This window comes from Ipomoea nil, unplaced genomic scaffold (genome assembly GCF_001879475.1).
Source record: "Ipomoea nil cultivar Tokyo-kokei standard unplaced genomic scaffold, Asagao_1.1 scaffold0317, whole genome shotgun sequence".
NCBI classification, from domain to species: domain Eukaryota; kingdom Viridiplantae; phylum Streptophyta; class Magnoliopsida; order Solanales; family Convolvulaceae; genus Ipomoea; species Ipomoea nil.
Genome location: NW_017616745.1, coordinates 1,768,684 through 1,787,452, shown reverse-complemented (window position 1 = coordinate 1,787,452; position 18,769 = coordinate 1,768,684). Strand labels below are relative to the sequence as shown.

General features: G+C 37.9%; 3 protein-coding genes and 2 long non-coding RNA genes across 5 annotated transcripts; 3 read left to right on the top strand and 2 right to left on the bottom strand.

The window, feature by feature from the left end:
• Positions 1 to 657: 657 nt before the first annotated feature.
• On the top strand, positions 658 to 2,759 carry LOC109168547 (putative UDP-rhamnose:rhamnosyltransferase 1). The gene has a single exon (XM_019317604.1). The coding sequence runs from the start codon at positions 891 to 893 to the stop codon at positions 2,313 to 2,315; it is 1,425 nt and encodes a 474-aa protein (XP_019173149.1). The 5' UTR covers positions 658 to 890; the 3' UTR covers positions 2,316 to 2,759.
• LOC109168536 (protein EXECUTER 1, chloroplastic-like) lies at positions 2,405 to 8,273 on the bottom strand. The gene is made up of 12 exons (XM_019317594.1): positions 7,598 to 8,273; positions 7,363 to 7,479; positions 7,163 to 7,228; positions 6,148 to 6,248; positions 5,912 to 5,993; positions 4,468 to 5,190; positions 4,249 to 4,372; positions 3,956 to 4,125; positions 3,297 to 3,371; positions 3,080 to 3,172; positions 2,850 to 2,996; positions 2,405 to 2,754 (listed from the first exon to the last, which is right to left on the bottom strand). Exons 1-11 carry the CDS (start codon positions 7,985 to 7,987, stop codon positions 2,904 to 2,906), a joined length of 2,034 nt encoding a protein of 677 aa, XP_019173139.1. The 5' UTR covers positions 7,988 to 8,273; the 3' UTR covers positions 2,405 to 2,754; positions 2,850 to 2,903.
• LOC109168730 lies at positions 6,305 to 6,881 on the top strand. The gene is made up of 2 exons (XR_002052121.1): positions 6,305 to 6,353; positions 6,660 to 6,881. It is a non-coding gene; the product is annotated as an uncharacterized LOC109168730 (long non-coding RNA).
• A 2,888-nt stretch (positions 8,274 to 11,161) lies between the features above and the next one.
• Positions 11,162 to 13,592, bottom strand: LOC109168727. The gene is made up of 2 exons (XR_002052120.1): positions 12,532 to 13,592; positions 11,162 to 11,366 (listed from the first exon to the last, which is right to left on the bottom strand). It is a non-coding gene; the product is annotated as an uncharacterized LOC109168727 (long non-coding RNA).
• Positions 13,593 to 16,554: 2,962 nt separating this feature from the next.
• LOC109168719 (coiled-coil-helix-coiled-coil-helix domain-containing protein 10, mitochondrial-like) lies at positions 16,555 to 18,612 on the top strand. Its single transcript, XM_019317704.1, has 5 exons — positions 16,555 to 16,663; positions 17,618 to 17,668; positions 17,798 to 17,881; positions 17,981 to 18,153; positions 18,304 to 18,612. Exons 1-5 carry the CDS (start codon positions 16,645 to 16,647, stop codon positions 18,394 to 18,396), a joined length of 420 nt encoding a protein of 139 aa, XP_019173249.1. The 5' UTR covers positions 16,555 to 16,644; the 3' UTR covers positions 18,397 to 18,612.
• The last annotated feature ends 157 nt before the right edge of the window (positions 18,613 to 18,769 follow it).

Genomic DNA, 18,769 nt, shown 5'->3' with positions numbered 1-18,769 from the left:
CTAAAAATTGCATTATTTATATACTGAAGGTGCATTATTTGAGTACTGAAGAAATATTATTTTGTATACTACCAAATATCCAGTAAATAAATAATGTACCTTTAATATATTAAAAATGTATCTTTTTATTCATAATTCACATAAAATTTTATCTATTATAAGTATGTAGTTTTAACAAATTATGTGCATCCAATTTGGCATATAATTACTAATTGAAGAGTGAAGACACATAATGGCCCTATTTGGTAAAATAGTAAGTTTATCAACTAATTTTGACTTATTTGACCACTATTAGTTATTTGACTTGGTTAAACAACTAATATAAATGTTTGGTTAATTAATTTTTTATAACAGTTTATTGTTAAAAAGTTAAAATTCAAAATGATGCTCAAAGCAGCTTTTTCTATAGCTTTTTGAGAAAGTCATTTTACATATAATCAACTAACAGCTATTTTACCAAATATCTTTCTACAATCAGTCAATACTACCAACTAATCAAACCCACTAACTCAATCAACTAACCGCTATCAGCTAACAACTATTTACCAAACACCTCCAATATGTAACCACAGACACATTTTTTAGATCAAAGTGTACAATATAAGGTAGACTTTGATCCATAATATGACAATTACCTATTGATATTCTTGGTTTGTGGGTAGAGTTTAAAATTATAATCAAGAAAGGCAATGTAAGAGTAAGACTACGAAACAAAGATTGTGAGTGTTGTTTACCTAGCAGGATGCATGCAAAGAAAGTGGCTGGTCTGATAAGAAACCACATAAGTCTACTTAAACGGCAGAACCAGACAACATAAGTAATCACAGTCCTATGTTTCCAACAAACAAATAGGGATCAAGTTGGAGAGTTTATGGTTTTAGAACATCACCATGGCTGCCGAGCAGTGTCATGTGATGATATTCCCGTGGTTGGCATTTGGCCATATGCTCCCGATGCTCGAATTTGCCAAGAAATTAGCCGCTAAAGGTTTCAGAGTTTCCTTTGTGTCGACCCCGAAAAACCTGCAGAGATTGCCCCCGATTCCTGCGAGTTTCACGGAGAGATTAAGCCTGAGAGAGATCGCGTTGCCCTCGGTACCTGGTTTGCCGGAGAATTGTGAGGCGACTGTTGACCTCGAGCAGCAAGAGCAGGTACAGTTCTTGAAAACGGCGTATGACAGGATGGGCCCGCCATTCGAGGAGCTCGTGAGACGGGACTTGCCCGAGCTGATCCTCGTCGACTTTGCTACTCACTGGGTTCCTGAAATAGCAAAAAGATATGGCGTGGCTACGGTATTCCTAAGTGTATACACTGCAGCAACATTAGCGTACCTGGGATCCCCCGAGGAGTTGAGATCGGGAAAACTGCGCCCGAGCCCCGAACACTTCACCGTCCCGCCCGGTTGGTTCAACTTCCACTCCCTGGTGGCCCACCGGCCCGATTACGCACCGACAATGATGCGGAACACCCACACCCCGGATGCATCGGGCGTGTCGAGCGGGCAGCGCCTGTCTAGTGTCATCGAGGGATGCGACTTTGTCATAGTTAGAAGCTGCAAAGAGTTCGAAGGAGAATATATAGATCTCCTCGAGAAACTCTACAAAAGGCCAGTGTTAGCTATAGGACTACTTCCACCGAGGCTAAACTTAAACACCGCCATTCAGCCCGGAACCAATTCATCGAGCTGGTCTGAAGCGTTCGAATGGTTGGATAACCAAAGACCGAAGTCTGTGGTCTTTGTCGGTTTCGGAAGCGAGTACAAGATGCCTATTCACCAAATCCACGAATTGGCTTCTGCACTGGAGCTTTCCCGGATGCCTTTCCTATGGATTCTGAGGAAACCGGGAATAGATAACCCCGGTTACCCCGCCCTGTTGCCTACGGATTTCGTTAACAGAACCTCAAACCAGGGCAGAGTTATCCTCGGTTGGGCTCCTCAACAGAACATACTCGCCCATCCCGCCATTGGCGGGTGCCTGTTCCATTCCGGGTGGGGTACGATAATTGAGTCCCTTGGATTCGGGCACCCACTCATCCTGCTGCCAATGGTAGCCGACCAAGGACTCAACGCTAAGCTGTTAGTCGAAAAGGAAATAGGGTACGAGGTTCCTAGGAGAGAAGACGGCTCCTTCAGCCGGGACATGGTAGCCAACTCAATAAGATCGGTAATGGCATCCCGAGAGGGAGAAGGAATAAGGCTGAAGGCCGCTCAAATGGCAAACATATTTGGCAACCACAATCTCCACGACAACTACATAGATCAGTTCATTGAGTATTTCCAATCAAAAATTTTAACACAATGCAAAAGAGGCTAGAACACATGCACAAGTACACAAATATTATTAAAAAAAAAAAAAAAAAAAACAATAAGACATATTAAATCGAATTGAACGTTTATATATTATTGAATAAAACGGGCTTAAATGCATATATATATATATATACACTACAAAGCCAAGAGATTATAATAAGTCCGATTCCCACCAAAAGCACCAGTGAAAATCAAATTCTGTAGTACTATTTATGAATTGAATACACAAAGCAGTATATTTACAGTGTCGAGAAAGAGCCGCCAAATAAGAGATACGGGGAAGGCTGAGAATTTCAGAAACGGTAGAATAGAGAAATGCAATGTTTGTGATCATCCAAATACTAAGATTATGTCAAAACCTGCTGTTAGCCAAACATCGCCATTTAGCAGAAACCGAGCTTTCTGTATCTGCAACTCAGCTCAAAGGGCTCTATGAAATTCATCTACACAGTAAAAAAAACAGCAGAAATTTCGATAAGGTTTGAGAATCATTATAGGAAAACCTATGACTGCCAGACCATTTAACGAGACAACATACCTACAAAATCTGAGGAAAGAATAGACAACCTCAACCTGTATGTGCAACGGTTATCTACTCCTGCAGCCTCAGGCGATGGAAGAAAACCAAGAAATGATACTCGGTTGCCCAGTATACGAACCCAATGACAGGCCCTCCTTTGATGTACTGCAAAAACAAAGTGAATGTGAATTTATGCGGAAAAGAATCATATGGGATATAAATCGGCTCGAGACTCGAGAGCTGCAAACCTTTCCATCCAGAATAACAAGTTCTCCATCAACCCATCGAGGATTTTGAAACCCTGGCTCTGCCAGCCTTCCTTGTCCCTTATATCGAGCAATCTGCATTGTTGATCAAAGATCATAAACCCTTAGAAAAACGAAAAACAATATAATAATAATTGCGTAAAACTGGAAGAATGCAGGAACGGGATGAAATGTTCACAGACAAATATCACATCCATACCACACCAAATTCTTCTGGGAAAATCCCTTTATGAGGAAGCTGATATTGCTTCCCAACTTTTGCCCGGAAGGCAATCTGCAAATGAAAAACTGTGCTGTAAATCTGTAATAATGGTTTGGCAAGAAAGTAAAAGTAGAAAGTTCCATAGAATTACTTTAGGGGGAGCAGGAAATTAAATTTTTAATTAAAATCAGAGCAAAGAAATCAACGATTTGATCCCCGTTTGGTTCGCAGAAAATATTTGAAGGGAAATGGAATTGAAATTCCATGGCAAAGAAATTAATAGGAAGATCGATTCTATTGTTTGGTTGGTGGAAAAGAAATTACTGGGAATATTGATTCCGTTGTTTGGTTGGGGTTAGAATGGTAAGGAATAATGAGTATAAAGACTAAAATAGTAAAATGCCCCTACACAATGATAATGATAATAAAAGTAATAAGGGCAAAATTGTCCAAGCATGTGATACTTTCTTCCCAACTTCCATGGAAAACAAAATACCACCCCCTACCCTTGGAAAACTTTTTCCTCAAAATTAAGGAAAACATTTTACTGTGGAAAAAGTTTTCAATGAACCAAACGGAGGAAAATAATTCCATTTTCCTCAAATTTAAGGAAAACTTTTTCCATCCAACCAAACATGCTCTCTAGAGAGAATTACCTGGCCAGCAGGCACGTAAGGATCTCCAGTTAATTTTACAGCTTCAACATATTCATAAAATTCAATCCTAGATGACTGCTTCGTGATTCCATCTTCTTTCCACTGACCAAATCTGCGCCTTAGGTGGATTACTTCTGAAGAACGAAGACCATGTGTACCAACATATAGGCCTAATAAAACCCGAACATCCTCAATAAATATAGAGAATAAAGGTGGGAAATTAATAATAATATGGCAGTGACAAAGAGTTCTTTCAAATAGCACGAGAAAAAAAAACGTTTCTAATTAATCACCATTTAATGGGTCCTGAGAGGTCGGAATCTCGATGCGATTAAAAGTAGTTGATTTCGACAATGGCTGAGGATTTCGAGCCTGATTTAGAGTAAGAGTAAACAACTCGCTAACGTCCTTAAGCACCTGCAAGTTTTTTAAGGCATAAATGATAAATCAAAAGTAATAATTAATATGAAGAAACAAATGTGAACGTGATGATATAATTTAGCAAGCCCAACCTTCATAGGTATTTTTCCCCGACCAATAAATTTTGCAAGATCAAGCATTAGATGGTCTATGCTCCGTTGACCTTGGAGTTTAGGACTTCTATTTCGCGGGGATTGTTTGCTGGCACCAGAAGTTTGTTTATCATCTTCTTCTATAGTAAAAGTAAATGATAAACGACCCTTTCTTTCCAGCCTAGCTGGCACACGTAGAAAATCTTTACTCCGAGCATTACTAGACATATTCTGTACAAGCCCACTTACAACAACCTTTAAAGCAATTTGATTTTGCTCTACACCATCTCTAACCCCACGATCCGAATCCATTTCAATTGCGTTATGCTCTATATCGCTTTTATCTTTAATTTCTTCTTCAGCACCGATACTTTCTATCTCGGAGTCCGTTTCCTTAATATCCTCCTCTCCCTCTTCATCCTCGTCTTCGTCTTCAATTATGTCTTCAATCACCTTCGATATTAAATCCCGGTCCACCTTAGCTGGCGCGGTTACTTTCAAAACCTTGACCTTCACACCGGGAATCAAGTCTTGTAGTGCATTACCAAAACCAGAATCATCGTCGCTATCTTCGTCATCTTCTGAAACTTCACTACTATTTCCGAATAGATCGTTTTTGTTTTCAGTTGGACTCCGAGAGTCCAAGTTACTCGCAGCACCAGATACTTTGGAGGAAGGAATTGTTAAGTCCTGAGTAGCTGTCGTCCGCTTCAAGTAGACGGCCTGAAATCATGATTGACGCAGTCTCTTACAGTCTTGCATATTGTTTAGTAAAGGAAGACACTATATAATAAAAACATTGGAATCAGAAATGAGGACGAAAAGTAAACAATGTAAAAGCCATCCTCCATGCATTGAATGTGGAATTTGAATATATATATATATATATATATATGACTCATGATCAAATGAGTCCACCCCTTCCCATGAGTCAGTGTGGACAGATCTGGTCCATTATTTGCACTGGACCAGATCTGACCATTGATCTCTAGCTTTTAATGGACCAGATCTGTCCACACTGACTCATGGGAAGGGGTGGACTCACTTGAACAGTGGTCTATATATATATATATATATATATATATATATATATATATATGTGGCACTCTTGTCCTTTAAGAAAGGTCGGGAGTTCAAAACCCCTTCTCGTATGGAAAAACCAATATGGCCAACACTTTGCCCCTTAATTGGGTCGGTCTAGTGCGAGCAGAGATTAATCTGAGTATGGTACGGGATTAAAGGTGTCTCCTATAGTTAGGGTTTATTCAAGACACGTTGTGGTCTAACAAAAAATAACATTATTGCATATTTATTTTTATTTATTTGATTCCAATTCCAATGTTTAAACCAAATGCCCGATAAATTTATTTTGTTTACTTGTCCTTAGATGAGTTTGTAAATGAAAAATCAATCAAAGCAGAAGCTGATGCTTGCAAGAAATTACCTGCAACCTATACTCGTCTTTCTTATTCATTGTGAGAAATATCTCAAAGATGGGGGCACCATCCATTGCCGACGCAAGCTGCCTGAAAATTGAATGCTTATTCCAATAAGTAACATACTTCTTTTATTCTTAATTTACCAACAATGTTAAAGTCTCTCTTTCTTGAAGGAAGGGTAACAAAAAGGCACCCTTACATCGAATCAGCAGAAAGGTGGGGTTAACGTTAATCAAGTTACCTCGGAGTATAACTTTTCGCCACATATCTTCCATATTCAGCACTTATACGAATAATGCGTCCATAAGGATCGCCTTCTGAAACTCCAACCCACCAACCCACCTAGATTCAGATAAAAACTTTTGTTATATTCCGGAGTTATGGTGTATTCAACAGCATCTGAGATAGCAACATACAGTGAATCATTCCCCATAACAATTTATAAGGGTGTGTTTGGTTGGTGGGTTTTGCCCATAAGAATGGGTATGAAAGTGATTGTTGTTGTTTGGTTGATAGGTTTTTAGAACACTACTATGGGTTTCGAATACCCCATCAATTGAAAACCCATACCCAAATAAAATAAGGGTTTTATTCCCTTATTCATTCTCAAGCACTACTATTAGTAACCATTCTCATTCCACCCTACTACCAAACATGTTACATACTTTTACCAAAACCATTACCATTACCAAGTATTTGATACCCATTCCGATTCCGATTCCTATGTGCGAACCAAACACACCCTTTATAAAGTGCGAGAATGAAAAATTCAAGTACGAAAAGATTGAGTGAAGCTAGCATATAATATTTGTAGTAGGCAACAATAACACAAACCATAGGCAAAATCTCCTATTAGACCGTCTCACCGATGCGGGTCAAGTTTTTCATAAGTATTACGCTTTCCTTCATAAGTATTACAATTGCCTTCGTAAGTAACTCTTCAACCCCTAATTCCCTAATATTACATTTTGATTTGAAAATATTACATTTTTCATCAAAAGTGAAGTATTACACTTTTTCTCATAAGTAACACTCAATCAATTTATCCATGATTAGTAAAACATTTTTACCCTTAAATATTACATTTTGATTTAAAAGTACTACATTTTCCCTTATAAGTAAAGGACAATTTATTTCTGATTAGTATTACATTCTCTCGCTATCTTGACCCGACCTACGGGGGACTCACCCCAAAGCATATAATTATCAGTCCTCACACATGCTAATATCAAACTGATTCAGTTAAGCTAACTAACCAATCCAGCGCCAGCATAATCTCGTAACCAGGCTGCATCTGAGTACCGCTCTTCCTCCACTGTGTTCTGCATTTAAATCCCAAACATATATAGTCAATTACGGAAATAAAACATCCTAGGATATTGAACATAACAAATGCTCAACATCAATCCGGTAACAACAATCATAGTTTCATGAAAAAGAATTAAAGAAGTCCTACATTAAAATGGGATTTCACTTTGCCCACAGTGTCATTTGTAGCTGCAGCCGCAATGGCCACCTTAAGCCTGGCAGCCCCTTCATAATCTTCCCGATTAATATAACCTGCTAACTGTGACTGCAGAGATAAACAGTAAAAAAAAAAAAAAAAAAAAAAAAAACCTCCATTAGAATCAGTACTAAAAACACATACATTAGAATCAGTACTAGGTAACAGAAACATTTATTTACAATACCTTTAAGATCGAAACGATTCGCTCTTGCTCCTCGACCTCGGAGAAGTGTTTTTTCCACCGCTCCCAATCCCATTCCTCGTCCTTCTCCTCACTCGTCGTCTCCGCGGCACCAACAACACTCGCGTGATTCCGGTTCAGATTCACGAAATCATCGAACCGCTTCATCACATTCTTAAACGCATCCTGAATCGTCAGGTCCCACCTCCAGCTCGACCCGTCGCCCGACTGCGAGGGATCCGCGCCGCCGCTGAGGCAGCGGCAGCAGACCGGAGAGTGAGGGCTGCAAATCGAGGACGAGGACCGGCTCAACGGAGACGCGAATTTCGCGCCGGTAGGGGCGAATTTGTGAGGGTTCGTAGACGGGAACGACGGCGGAGCAATCGACAGCATGGGGAAAACACCTCTTCACGATACAATGGAGCTTCCTGGGAGTGTGAATTAATCGAGAGAACGAACAAAGAAGGAATCGCCGTTGTTTATATAGAAAGAAGCAGAGATTGCAGACGGGTATCGCCGGGGAAGAAGAAGAAGAAGAAGAAGAAGAAGAAGAGAAACCAGTGTCTACGACGAAGATCGGAAGTAGTCCGTACTAGGTTTGGATAAGGATGTCCAATTTTCTGACGTCAGCCAACCCCCGAGTCGTGACCATCTTTTTTTCCTTTTTTTTTTTTTTCTTCTCTCTGCAATCTGCACTCCTGGTGGTGGTTTTTTCGGTTGTCTAACCATACTCAAATACGGAGTATAATAAAATATAAAATATAGAAAATATTAAGAATAAAATATCAAAATCACTCTCGAATAAATAAACTTTTTAAAAAGGTGGAATAAGTTTCAATAGAGTGCATGAATTTTAAAATTTAAAATAATAATAAATGATGTTTTTTGTTTATAAGTTATTGACAAATATAAGTTAAATCCTAATTAGTGTCTAGTTTATACGATCTCATAGAAAATTATTAACCTAGGTCACTCGGTCACTCCCTCCTCCGTTGGGCCTGCACTGAACAAGTGGGCACCGGGGTGGTTCTCTAAGCTAGTTGATGAGTGAAAGTTCTTCAAGTATTTTTCTACAATTGATAGGGATTATGTCTCGAGCATCGTGCCCATACGTTAACCGGTACTGCCCACGGGCTTAGTCCAACCCGGTCAGGCCTCGTCCGGTCTAGTTGGGAATACGTCCCTACCATCATCATGGTCCAAGCTCCGATAAAGGATGATCTAAGTAAGGGAGCCATCATCTTTGTACCCGAGCTACCAAGGTCGGGCCGATCATCTTAATCTCGTAGCACGTCCAATCTCCTCAGGAATCTTTGGCCACGCGGCGCTCACTGCTAGGGTCATCGCTTGTGCCCGTGCATGGCCTCCACACGGCAAGCATGTCGGTAGGCCGGAACTTGTCCCCTCGATATGCTATAAATACCGCATTTATTGCGGTCATGAGGGGCTTTTGGTTGTTTATCTACACGACAGCTACGGAGCTCGGGAACCTCTGACCTACTGTCACGTTAACTAGGTTCTAATAGTTAAGCCAACAAGCATACCAGGTGAAGGACCTGTATCTAAAACCGACATGGATCCGTATTATGTACACTATGTTCAATAATTAATAATACACCTGTATTTACTGCATCAACAATTTTTTTGTGGAGTCGATGTGAGACTGTCAATAACACGATGATGATAGAGGAGATTAAATTTAAACTTGATTTGAAAAGCCATTTAGGGGGTATTTGGTTCAAGTTATTCAATATAACCAAGTGAGTGTGACATTGCAAAGTTTGCATTTCATGTTTGGTTCATGCTATTAAACTTCCTAAGGGAATACAACATTTTTCAACGAATGCAATATACTTTCCACATTTTTTTTTGAAATAATACTCTCCACTGCACATTTGATTTTGAAAGGAATGTGATTCCTTTATAATTCGTTTTTTTTTTTTTTTTTTTGGAAACAGATTCCCTTACAATTTTAAGTCATCTAACTATCCCATGTTTATTTACTATTTTTGTCATTTTAATTCTAATTATTATAAATATATATTTTTATGTTAGCTTATTATGTGTATCATTTGTAATTATTTTTGTAATTATATATTGTATTTTATTTGTATTACAACATGTTAACTTATAAGGTAATTTTGTTTATCAAGTTCAAATTCTTAGTTAATTATTTTTATGACATTACTAATATATGTTACCATTGTCTTATTTATTTATTTTAATTTTAGTTTATCAAAATATATGAAAATATGCTAAGGGTAATAAAGTAAAAAAAAAAAAAAGTATAACATAAAAGATAATCCATAAACCAAATTTGTTTATATTAAATACATTAATTTTAATCAAACATATATATCAATCTAACATTCTAATAATAATCTAGTATTTCCTAAGATAATCTAACATTTCGTGAATCAAACGCTTTCTTAGGTATACTTATAACTCTTCCTAATACAAGTTTGATATGGAGTACTTTATCATAATAGTCGCAGAATATGAATGCATTGTACAATCATGATGAACATGAAATAAAATCCGGAAGAAACTTGTCCGTGTAAGTTGTGTTTCCTCACTCCTCAGATAACAAGAATTGTCATTAATCTTCACCCATATAATCTATTTTATGAACAATACTGATCAATTTTAGTGGGGTCTATTTAACATAAATTAACTCTACAAATAATGCACCATGTCTCTCTTCTTCTTCTTCTTTTATTTTTTTAAAATTCACCAAGTACCTTTGATCCTATCGAAATTTTATACAATTTAGAACCCTTTAATGTAAAGTATTGCTAATTATTATTTATTAATGTCAACCAAATAATGATTAAGGTTAAATTTATCTCTACAATACTCTCTCACTTTTAAAAATTATTCTACTTTCACATCATCAAATTTGTAATTTATTTACTATTTTCTCTACTCTCTCACTTTTAAAAATGACTCTAATTTCACATCGCACCAAAATCAAACAAATAAATAAATAAACAAAAAAAGTACAAAAGGTTGAAGCAAAATAAAATAAATAAACAAAAAAAAAGTACAAAAGGTTGACGTAACAACCTATTGCGGTTGTCAGTTTGCAAACTTGCAGCAGTAGCAAGTTTGCAAATCATGTCACTATGTATTTATTTATTTTTTTCGCTTTTCAATATGTCATGTCACTTTGCAAGTGCGCAACTTTCAAGATTAAATTTAACCTAACATAGCTACAAATATTATATTAAATTCAAGTATGCACTAGTCATGTAGTGTCTATATGAGTAGGTAGGTAGTGTTCCGTTCACATTGACCAAATGTTTTGGGTTTCCACATGCTATGCAAATTGTTGGGGGTGGAGACCTTGCTAAAAGCAAGCGAAGAAAATACACTTGAATTTTGGTCGATAACGGATAAAGATGGATGTTTACAATTTCGTTGCGCATTTGAAATTTGATCAAAAGGACAATAAAGATAAAGGAAATATTGATTAGTCATCAACGATCACATCCAATAATACTAAAGATATACCTTGAACAATATAGTTGCACACATAAAACTTGATCGATGATAAACAAAGATGCGCATACCTAATTTGATTGATGATAGATAAAGAGAATCGTTGATTAGTCATTCATGACCATATCCAACAATACTAAAGCTAGACTTTGAACAATATAGTTGCACACTTAAAAATTGATCGATGAAAGATTAAGAGGACCGTTGATTAGTCATCCATGGCCCTATCCAACAATACTAAAGCTAGACCTTGAACAATATAGTTGCACATCTAAAGCTTGTCCGATGACGGACAAAGAGATAGTTGATCAATATAGTTGCACACCTAAAACTTGATCGATGATAGATAAAGATAACTAGGACAAAGAGATAGTTGATCAATATAGTTGCACACCTAAAACTTGATCGATGATAGATAAAGATCCATGAGTATTAACTGAGATACTTGCTAACCTAGTTAATTTGTAAAAATATATGTTAATATGATCTCACAAGAGATTTTTAACCTAGGTCATCCCTCCGCTGGGCCAATACTGTACTAGACTTGTGGGCACCGAGTAAGCCTTCAAGTTAGCTAAAGAGTGAAATGTTAACTATACCTTAATATATTACTTTACAATTTTTTGTGGAATTAACTGATGTGGGACTATATGAATTACACTTTTGCCAATGAGTCATTTTTATACATTTGAAGATGATAGAGAGAGGGGCTAAAGTTTAAACTTGGTTTGAATACATTGTACAATTATGATGAACTCGAAATAAAATTCGGATGAAAATTGCGCGTGTAAGTTGTGTCTCCTCATCGTAAGATAACATCTAATCTGGAACAAGAATTGTTCATCAATTTTCACCCACACAATCTATTTAATGAAAAATATTGGTCATAGGGGCTCTATTTAAAATAAAGTAACTCTAAAAACAATGCACCAAGTCTCTTAAAAAAATCATAGGGAGGGGACCTCGCGGAGGCTATTGTCTCCTAACAATGTACCAAGTCTCTTTGTGTGGGAGTGGAGGCCTCGCTAAAAGCAAGCGAAGATTACATACTTGAAACTTGATTGAAGATAGATAAAAATGACTGTTTACAATATAGTACCGTTGCACACCTAAAACTTGATCAAGGACAATAAAGATAAAATGACAGTTGTTTAATTGCACACTTAAAACTTGATTGGTGACAAATAAAGAGGATTGTTGATTAGTCATCCACGATCATATCCAAGAATACTAAAACTATATCTTGAACAATATAATTGCATTGCATACCTAAAACTTGATCCATGACAGATAAAGAGGACTGTTGATTTGTCATCCACCAATATAGTTACACACACTTAAAACTTGTTCGATGACATATAAAGGGCCGTTGATTGGTCATCTACGACCATATCTAAAAATACTAAAGCTAGACCTTAAACAATATAGTTGCTCACCTAAAACTTGATCAATAACAATCAAAGAGGACAATTTTACACAATATAGTTACACACCTAAAACTCAATGAATGACATACAAAAATGACAATTGATCAATATAGTTACACATCTAAAACTTAATCGATATATAACAGATAAAAAAGACATTAATTATTCATCCACTACCAAATCCAACAATACCAGCGCTAACACCTGAACAATACACAGGAACCATTATGGGCATAATAAATAGGTAAAATATTCAACAGAATACTAAAATTAGAAAATCCGTGCGATACTTAGCTTTGGTCAAAACAAACTGTTTCTCCCCTAACATGGCGTATAGCCGCATCGGACCGGACAAGATTTGTTGTAAAATGTAGCAATCATAAAACTGGCAGTACTGAGATTCGCGTTGCGGAAACGCCGGCCTACCTGGACGGCTGCACGTCCGACGACGCCGACAGTAGCCGCACGTTGACTTCAGATCTGTTGCAGCCTCGTAGATTAATTGCTCTGCCGGATCGATACAAGACGAGGATACGAGCTGAGAGATCTGCGAGCTGAGATCGAGAGAATCATCACGTACGACGTAGGTTCCGACGAGAATGCCGGAATTAGTGGCGCAGAGATCGGCACAAAGCATGAAAACCAAAGCGCCGGTTTCATCAGTTGCAACATATACAAGAAGGCACCTGCTAAAACCAGATCAGACAGCGACAATGAAGTTACGTTGCTGCAAATTATCAAATCTGACAAAAACAACGAAACATTTCTGTCATGTTCTGTTCTGTTCTGTTATAGCGGATGCCTTCTCGCATGTGTTACAGCCGAAACCGCACTTCGATTCTATACTTCGTATGCTGCATCTCTCCGCCGTTAACTCCGGACTTCTCGTCGGGTTAGTTTCCGACATTTCTGTCGCCCCGGCCGGCCTTCTTCTTCCTCCCTCCCTCCCTCTATATATCCTCATAAGTCTTCTTGTGTTGTCTTGTAGATCAGAGGGAGGTGGGGCAGGCCGGCGGCTATGAGCTGGTTTGAAAACGACAAGAATCCATAAGATTCACGTGTTCATATTTGGGTCTTCAAAATAAAAGAAGAAGAAGTGTTAAGACTGTTGGGTATATCAGTGTATGTTTGAGATCGGAGAAGATCTATAAGGTTCACACGTTCATATATGGCTCTTCAAAATAAAAGAATCTATAGCTATAAATGAGTAAACAAGGATATGAGAAAAGGAGGATATAACGGGCATTTGGTTGGGAAGAATGAATTATAAGAGAATTGGTACGAAAAAAATAAAGTGAGAATAAAATATGAATTTAAATACATTGTTCTGTGTGGAGGAATATAATTTTTGGAAATGAAAATAGAAAAAGTGATATAAAGACTAAAACGGCCTTGTGTTAATATAATATAATAATAATATAATCTAAATTTTTAGGAAATGTTTGGCGCAGGGAAAGGTTGAAATGGTTACTCAATTAGCTAGAGAGATAAAAGTTGGATTGTATAATTGAAACATTTAAATTATTTTGATTTCACTACTACTAGTTAAAAATGTACTTTGTATATATCACATATGGTGATTTTACGTATTTAATAATTGAATATTTATCAATATTAAAGTTTGAAATATTAAACAAAATTTTAGTGATATAATGATTAAAGTAAAGATAGATATAGAGATTAAAGTTGTTCATTATCATCAAAAGTCAAAATGATGTGTTAAATTAGATAGTGGATCAAAATAAATACCAACCTCTTTTCACCATTTTAAGTTTAGTGAGGCTATTCAAGATATTGAAAGAATCATGAATTCTTTCTGGTGGAGAGGTGAATGCAATGGCAGATTGAAAGAATCATGAATTCTTTCTGGTGGAGAGGTGAATGCAATGGCAGAAGGGGCATCAATTAGAAGCATTGGAAGTACCTTACTTATCCTAAAGAGTGGGGTGGTCTCAACTTTAGAAACCTGAGGGATTTCAATCTGGCAATGATATCTAAACAATCTTGGAGAATGCTGCAGAACCCCTCTTCCTTAGTGGCAAGAGTTTACAAAGCCAAATACTTCCCTAATTGCTCTTTTCTGGAAGCCAAGAAAGGTGGCAGCCCTTCTTTCATCTGGAGCAGCATGGTCCAAACTCAGGATATCATTCGTAGACACTGCAGGTGGAGAATTGGATACGGTAAGTCGGTTCAAATTTGGGGGGATAAGTGGTTTCCAAGTACTACTGATGCTATGGTACAGACACTACCCTTTCCCATGCTTGAGAATGCATCTGTTTCGGCCCTAATCAGGGAGGACAGTCCGTGATGGGACGAAGCCGTTATCCGCGACATTTTTGAGGAACGGGATGTGAATCTTATTCTTAGTATTCCACTCCCTCTGTCCAGCAGGAGTGACAAGTTAATATGGAACGATGATCAGAAAGGATCCTTCACTGTTAAAGGTTGTTACAAAGCCATCTCTCCGCAATATGATCCTAACCTTAAAAAGAAATGGTCCAGCATGTGGAAACTCAATATCCCAAGGAAAGTCAAAGTTTTTATCTGGCAAGCTTGCACAGGATGTCTCCCAACTGCTGACAGTTTGCGCTCCAGACGTGTAGATTGCCAGCCAACATGCTCTCTTTGTCAATCTGCTGATGAGTTTACCGACCACTTGTTTATCAATTGTGCGTATGCGAAGGAATGCTGGGACCTTAGTGGCCTTACAATTGATCTTATTTCTTGCTCTGTCTTTGAACAGTGGGTTGAGCTTCACTTGTCTTTGTTGGATGTGGAGCAGTGTCGCCTTCTGTTCATGTTATGCTGGAAAATTTGGTTAGCAAGGAATGACAAAATTTGGAACAATAAGAGCACGCCTAGCAGATGCCTTGTGGAGAGCATGAAATACTTTATTGCTGATTGGAACGCATCCTTTGAGACTTCCGCCGCCATCCCCAGCCCAAGATTGACTTCGTTCCAGAGATGGGAAAAACCCATGCCAGGTTACCTCAAGTTGAATACCGATGCCGCGGTTCATAAGAATAACATTAGGATGGGGTTGGGGTGGGTGTTGAGGGACGACCATGGTCAGTTTGTGGTGGCCTCTAGTATACCCAGCAGTGGAGCTTTCACAGCAAAGGAGGCAGAGGCTATGGCCATTAGGGAAGCGTTGAGTTGGATTAAGAGGAAGGACTTTCATCATGTGCAAATTGAGTGCGACGCGCTCCAGGTTACCCAGAGTCTTAACTAAGATAGTGGTGTGTTTTCTTGTGACTTAGTGCTTCTTGATGTTAAAGATATGCTTCGCTCACTTACTGGCGTAGCTATCTCTCATATTTACCATACTGCGAACAGAGTTGCCCATTGCCTTGCTAGGGAAGCCTGTTCTATGTCTGTACTTCAGGAGTGGGTATCTTCTCCTCCGTATTTTATTGTTAACGATCTGTATGTTGATTTGAATTAATGAAATGGTTATTTGGTTTTCAAAAAAAAAAAAAAAACTTATTTTGTCCCTACCGTCAACACACTAAGTGGTTGGGGATTGGCTATTCTATTCACATGGATGGGGATCAAACCCCTAATCTCATACTTAAGGGACGAGGTGTTGAACCACAACACCAACCATGTTAGTTGTAAATTAGCTATTCATTGATTACATGCAAAATGCTTTTCTAAAAAAACTGATCGAAGAAGATGCTTTGAGCAACTGTTTGAATTTTAGCGTCTTGGAGTAATAAACGGTTATATAAAACTAATTAATTAAATATTTATATGGATTATTTAACCAAATCAAATAATTAATTATAATTAAATAAATTAAAATTGACTGATAAACTAACTATGTTACAAAATATGACCAAAGTTTCAATTAAAGAACATTATTGGGGGCAGAAGTGAAAAATAATAATTTGACTATTCTGCAGTTATACAGTAATGTCAAGTCCAGTTTTCCTACGTAGACCTCATCGCTGATTGGTTAACGATCTCGTTTCGCGATCAAGGCTTTGCTACGTAGCTGTATATAAAGCGTCACGCTTTACTTTACCATTTTCTAGGGTTCTTGTGGACTTGAAAAAGCCTCGTATCTCATCGTCTTTCCTCGGTGTCTCTCTTGGTTGCGCCGCCTCTATCTCTGAAAACATGCCTCGCCGGAGCTCTGGTGGTAATCTATTGTTTAATCTACATTCTCATTCATCTATTTGTATGCCTGCATATCTACTATTTGGATTTCTAGCATTACATGCGATTTCCGCATTGTAGTTTTGGACTAGGTTTCGTTCGATGATAGAAATCGTGTTGAATGTTTTGAGCTTTGATAGTCGGTATTGAGTGTGGATTGGCCTTTTTCTTCGTCTTCTGTATTGGTTAGGGCTTAGGTATTCATTGACATTGAAGTAGATCTGTTATGCCCTTTTTCCTTTTACATTGTCTAGCTTTAAGTTTAAGATGCATCTAATATGGAGTGCTACAGTATCATTTTTCAAACAATTATAGATAGTTTTGCACAGCCTGTATGCTTTATGCCTTTTATGCCCTTCATTACATCACCCAAAATCTTATTAATTGAGCCATGTATTGCCAGAAATGGAGTATGGACATGTGAGGAACTGAAAGTTTGAAACCCTGTGTTGATGCCTCCCCAAGTGAGGGCAAAAAAACTTGTTCCATTTTGTAGAAGTAGAAATACTAGGTTCAGTATGGGCTTAGCTCAATGGTTCAGTATTTGGGAGAAAAGACGTTTGAACCTTGGCGGCTGCTGCCGTGGCAGATCCCTTGTTCGCACCGGCATTTGGCCCTATCATTGAGCCATTGAGTCACCGCCGTGATTTATATCCTCCCAAATGCTATGTCGGGCTGGGGTGTGGGGCCCTTGGGGTTGGGGATTTAATCTTTTAGGAGAAGAAATACTAGGTTATTGTTTGATGGAGAGATTGTTATTTTTTCTCAAAAAATTAATCTCATATATGGGATTAGTATTTCCGTTTTGATTTCATAATTGTAAACTCATATATGGGTTTTTGGCTTCCAGCTTGTTCTTATTCTATTGATATGTCTGCACTTTGCATTTTAGTACTCTTAACCTGATTGATATGTCTCATAATTTGTGATTCAGGAAGATCTGCCCCACGTCCTGCTCCTCGTCGAGCTCCACCTCCAGCTCCTGGTATTGCTCTTTTGCAATATTCTTCCATCTGGTTTTAATTGTTCATCCTTATTTATTTCTGTATGTCTGAGTAAATTTGGTATTCTCCCTCTCGAGGTACTTAAGTCTTTCATTGTTTTGTTGTTGCAGTAAGCCATGCCCCGCCCCCAGCTCCTGTCCAAAGCAGTGGTGGGGGATCTATGCTTGGAAACATAGGATCAACCATAGCTCAAGGTGATTTGATACTCCCATTTGTCTATATATTTTATCTTTTGCTGATGAAAATATCCTTAAGATTGGACTCCCCTCCATCTGTTTTCCGCTGTTTCACAGGTGTGGCTTTTGGTACTGGAAGTGCTGTGGCACATAGGGCTGTTGATGCCGTCATGGGTCCTCGCACCGTTCAGCATGAAATGGTCGGAGGTCCAGCACCCGATGCTCAAGCACCCTCAACCAACAGTGTTGGCTCTGATGCTTGCGGCATGCATACTAAGGCTTTCCAAGATGTAAGCCGAATTTCCTCTTTTTCTTTCACTGTTACCTGTGTTTGTATGCTACATAGCGCTTTATTCTTTCGTACACTTACAAAGTTTCCATAATGATTCCTTATCGCTAAAAGATTTTTCACATTTGTTTCGCAACAATTTCCTTTGCAGTGCTTGAATAGCTCCGGAAATGACATTGGCAAGTGCCAATTCTACATGGATATGCTGACCGAGTGCAGAAGGAACTCAATGCTGAATGCCTAAGCCTGAAGCTTTTTTACTGCTGTTCTGATAATCGAACTGCTATGAAATTTCCCTCCATGATTATGGGGCATTTTATGCTACTATTATACAATCTTCATAAAAATTTCTCTGAATAAGTTTATACGATTTCGGATGTGAAATGGACCATTATCCATGGTGTCTTTGGTTTCATTTTCAGTAAAGACATACTGGATAATTACTTCCTGTTCTATTTTATATTGCTTGCTCTCTTCTGTTTTTGTTTTTTAAATTTTAATGTTGTTTCCTATAATTTCAAAATGTTGGCATTTTTTAAATGTTAATTTTAAATATAATTAATATTTTATGTGTTAAAAATGTGTACTCATTATTTTTGTAGAACATCTAAATATAG

Bases quoted from the DNA above. Each gene is read 5' to 3' on its own strand.
- LOC109168536 (XM_019317594.1), bottom strand. From the start codon at position 7,987: ATGCTGTCGATTGCTCCGCCGTCGTTCCCGTCTACGAACCCTCACAAA. The intron at 4,126-4,248 runs GTGATTAATTAG...GGGTTTTATTAG, and splicing joins CTCTCAGGACCCATTAAATG to GCCTATATGTTGGTACACAT. The intron at 3,372-3,955 runs GTAATTCTCTCT...TTTCATTTGCAG, and splicing joins CTTACGTGCCTGCTGGCCAG to ATTGCCTTCCGGGCAAAAGT.
- LOC109168547 (XM_019317604.1), top strand. From the start codon at position 891: ATGGCTGCCGAGCAGTGTCATGTGATGATATTCCCGTGGTTGGCATTT.
- LOC109168719 (XM_019317704.1), top strand. The intron at 17,882-17,980 runs GTGATTTGATAC...GCTGTTTCACAG, and splicing joins AGGATCAACCATAGCTCAAG to GTGTGGCTTTTGGTACTGGA. The intron at 18,154-18,303 runs GTAAGCCGAATT...TTTCCTTTGCAG, and splicing joins ATACTAAGGCTTTCCAAGAT to TGCTTGAATAGCTCCGGAAA.